At 25.9% G+C, this 3,646-nt stretch overlaps 1 protein-coding gene across 1 annotated transcript in view; it reads left to right on the forward strand.

Annotated features, from left to right (window-relative positions):
• LOC119667265 overlaps window positions 1–472 on the forward strand; it is a 7,063-nt gene extending 6,591 nt beyond the window's left edge. The window contains exon 6 of the mRNA XM_038076554.1: window positions 284–472. Within this exon, the coding sequence (XP_037932482.1) occupies window positions 284–472 (189 nt within the window). The remainder of the gene's footprint in view (window positions 1–283) is intronic.
• The last annotated feature ends 3,174 nt before the right edge of the window (window positions 473–3,646 follow it).

A 3,646-nucleotide genomic window follows, 5' to 3' on the forward strand; every position in this document is an offset into this window, starting at 1 on the left:
TGTACTTTATTTATAAATTAGAATTTGTGTATAATATTTCATAAATAAATTCATTTCATTTCAAATGTTAATGTAATTTTGCAGAATTTACAATTTTATTTCAAGAAAAAAAAAACGCGCCATTTATTTTCTAATAAAAAATCTTTTTTCTTCTTCTTCGTTTGCAACGATAAATGCAAAAAAGCAAAGACAGAAACTAAATGTCACGTTATTTTTCGCGTTAAGAGAACACGTCCATACACCCGTAAAAACAACTTCAAACTGAAACTTGTTTTATGCAAAGCGAGGGAAATACGAGAAAATCAACAAAAACAAGAATAAACTCAGTAACAAAGTACACGGTAAGCAAAACAAGTTATCAAACGTACAACAACCGCTTTTGACTGAGCCAACAGTAAAAATTACTAATACACACCAACACACCAACAACCAACACACACAGTTACTAACAACTGGCACCGACAATAACTAAAAACGAAAAACGAAAAACACGAACAGCTAAGCAAAGGAACAAGTATAAAGCCAACTTGTATGCTCACCTGAGCCAACAGCAACATTCGTTATGCGGTGTAATATGCGCACTATACACGGTACGTCGACGTTATTATGCATACGAGCACAAAACGTGCTGGCAGCGTCGGTGTTATAAGCATAAACGTTAAAAACAGAAAAAACAAACAAAAATACAAATACAAACACAAACAAAAAAATAAAAACACACATGCAGAAAGTAACTCAGGTAGTTTATTGTGTTCTTATTGTACTTCTTGTCGTTGTGAGTAAATTGAGTATGGAAACAAAAGCGAGTATAAGAAGAAACCATTTTCATTTGTGCAAACAAAGCAAAATTTTAAAGCACCCTGTGGCTTAAGGAAATGCTTGCGTCATGATTTTTAGTTTTTCTTTGCGCAGTCGAAATACATTCGAATATGGCCTGTACGAAGTAAAGGAATTGATATAGCCAGGAGCGGCTTTAAGTAATAAAATACATTAGGTTTGTTTCGCTAGAAAAGTAAAATGCATGATGAAGCTATTTGTTATAGATAATTTTGATTATTTAAATTTATTAAAATATTTATTGACTATAATGGAATTTATATGTATATAAAACACATTAAAAAAAACATAATTTTTTCATTAAGATATTATGTGGGCTTAAGAGATGTTAAGCCAACAGCTTTTAAAATGGGAAGAAAGCAAATTTATAGAGGTCTGCAATAAGCATTTTCAAAACCAATAGCTCTATTTTAGAAAAATTTAAATAACTACAGTCAGAAATAATTATTGTTTTTCGCGAAATCATGATATAACATATATAATTTATAAGATTTTACTATAATAAAAAATAGAACGAAATATTCTAAATATTCCTTGCATTTTAATGGCTAATAACATTTTCCTATCTATACAAAAACTTCCAAACCTTTTTCCTCCATTTAGGATATGATTATCATAATATTCATAATTTATTAATTTCTAATAAAACAAAATATAGAACCAACTAATCTTAGTTTCCGTTGCAATTTAATTGCTAATAATATTTTCCGATCTGTCCAAAGATGTCCAAACCTTCTTCCTCCATTTGGAAGTTGAATTGTTGGACTGACAGTCTTTGCTATATATAACTACTTTTAGATATAATTATCATAATATTCATAATTAAGTTTCTAATATAATAAAATATAAAACCAACTACTCTGAATTTCCGTTGCAATTTAATTGCTTATAATATTTTTCGATCTGTCCAATAATGTCCAAACCTTCTTCATCAATTTGGAAGTTACTTTTTGAACTTTCACTGTTTGCTATACATAACTATTTTTAGATACGATTATCATAAGATTCATAATTTATTAATTTCTACTATAACAAAGTATAGAACCAACTACTCTTAATTTCCGTTGCACAATGAATACTAATAACATTTTTCAATCTGCCCAAAGATGTCCAAACCTTCTTTCTCCATAAATATTTTTAGATATGATTTTGAAAGTCTGAACCGCATTTATAGTGCTACTGTTAAAACTATTACCACTAATATAAAATAATAATTTTTATTAATATTAATTTCTTTTTATTTTTTTAAAGAGTTTAAAACTCTAAATAAATTACTATGCGCTCCTGCCTTTCTAGTAACTACTCGTATATAGTCGTTAACTATTCACCCTCATAGCTCTCTTTGCTCAGCTTGGTTGTCACTATTGTTAGTTGTGTCTTAATACTTTCTGCCGTTCTATTGTCTTTTTTTTTTTGGTTTCATCTTATATGTAATCTTAATTTTTGTTTTAATCTTCAATTCTTTAAACCCTCCCTTTGCCTTGAACTGTTTATCCAAATCTTGGGTTGCAATTTGACACGTATCTGTAGCTCTGTGTTGAACAGATATTTGAATATCTGTTCAACTGTCAGTTACGATTTATGTCGGTTCGGCACACTCAAATCACAAATCACAAATCTCAAGAACTGTACAAATTGTGACAAACTCAGAGTAAGATTTGGAACCAGTTTTTAAGTAAATAAAACTTAATAAAAACCATTTTTTATATGTAAATTTGTAAGGCTGAAGTCATGTTATAATTTAAACTTTAATTATTAAGGCAGTGACATTAAAGTCAGTTTTTTTTGTACACAAGAGATTAATTAGAGATTAATTTACACTTGAATAATTGTTGAGTTGAGTGTACTATATTGATTGGATTAATGATTGGATTAGAAATAATATTAGAAATATATAAGTAGTTAGAAGGACAAGTAGTGAGTAGTAAAGATTTTACAATTTCTATAAACTGAAGAGGATTATTTTTAGTGATCTTAATATTCAAGATTTTAAATATTAGATTTTATTAAGAAAAAATTTTTAGAAGGTTTAAATAAGCTATTGTATATGAAAGTATTTAAATAAATTAATGTTAACTATTTATTATTTATTACTGATGCAAAGAACATCGTAAAGTACTTGCAAAAAATTATAAAATTTTATTTAAAATCTAAATTGACAACAACATATTTATTGTGTCTCAGACCAATATTGTTAATTATTAATAACAAATTATTAAAAGATTTTTATTGAACTTTTATGATATTAAAACTATAATGAAAAAGTTAAGCTAATATTGCAAAAATTATATTTAATTAAAATGAGGATTAAAAAATTAAAAAGTCGTTTTAAGTATTACCATTAATAGTTTTTATATTATTTATTAATTTCAATTCTTTTAAAATTAAGTAATTATTTAAGTAATTAAGTAATTAATTAATTGTTATTTAAGTAATTATTTATTATTATTTAAGTAATTAATTAATTATTATCTAAGTAATTAATTAATTATTATTTAAGTAATTAATAAATTATTTTTTAGTAACTAATATAAAACTGTATTAACCAATTAATGTCATTTGAGAATTTTGTGGGAATATGATAGATTTTGCTAGTTAAATTAAAACAATTTCAATGTTTTATAACTAAGTCATGTTAGGGATGCTATAATCACGCTACTAGCTTTCTAAATATTAGTAAATGATAGTTTAAATTTAGGATTTAAAAAAGAAGAGATAGTGCATAGTTTAAATTCAAGAAAACAACAATTTATTATAGTAAATTTCACTTATTTAGCAGTGGTTTATGCTTTATTTCTAAAAATATTAT

This window comes from Teleopsis dalmanni, chromosome 1 (genome assembly GCF_002237135.1).
Source record: "Teleopsis dalmanni isolate 2A chromosome 1, ASM223713v2, whole genome shotgun sequence".
NCBI lineage: Eukaryota > Metazoa > Arthropoda > Insecta > Diptera > Diopsidae > Teleopsis > Teleopsis dalmanni.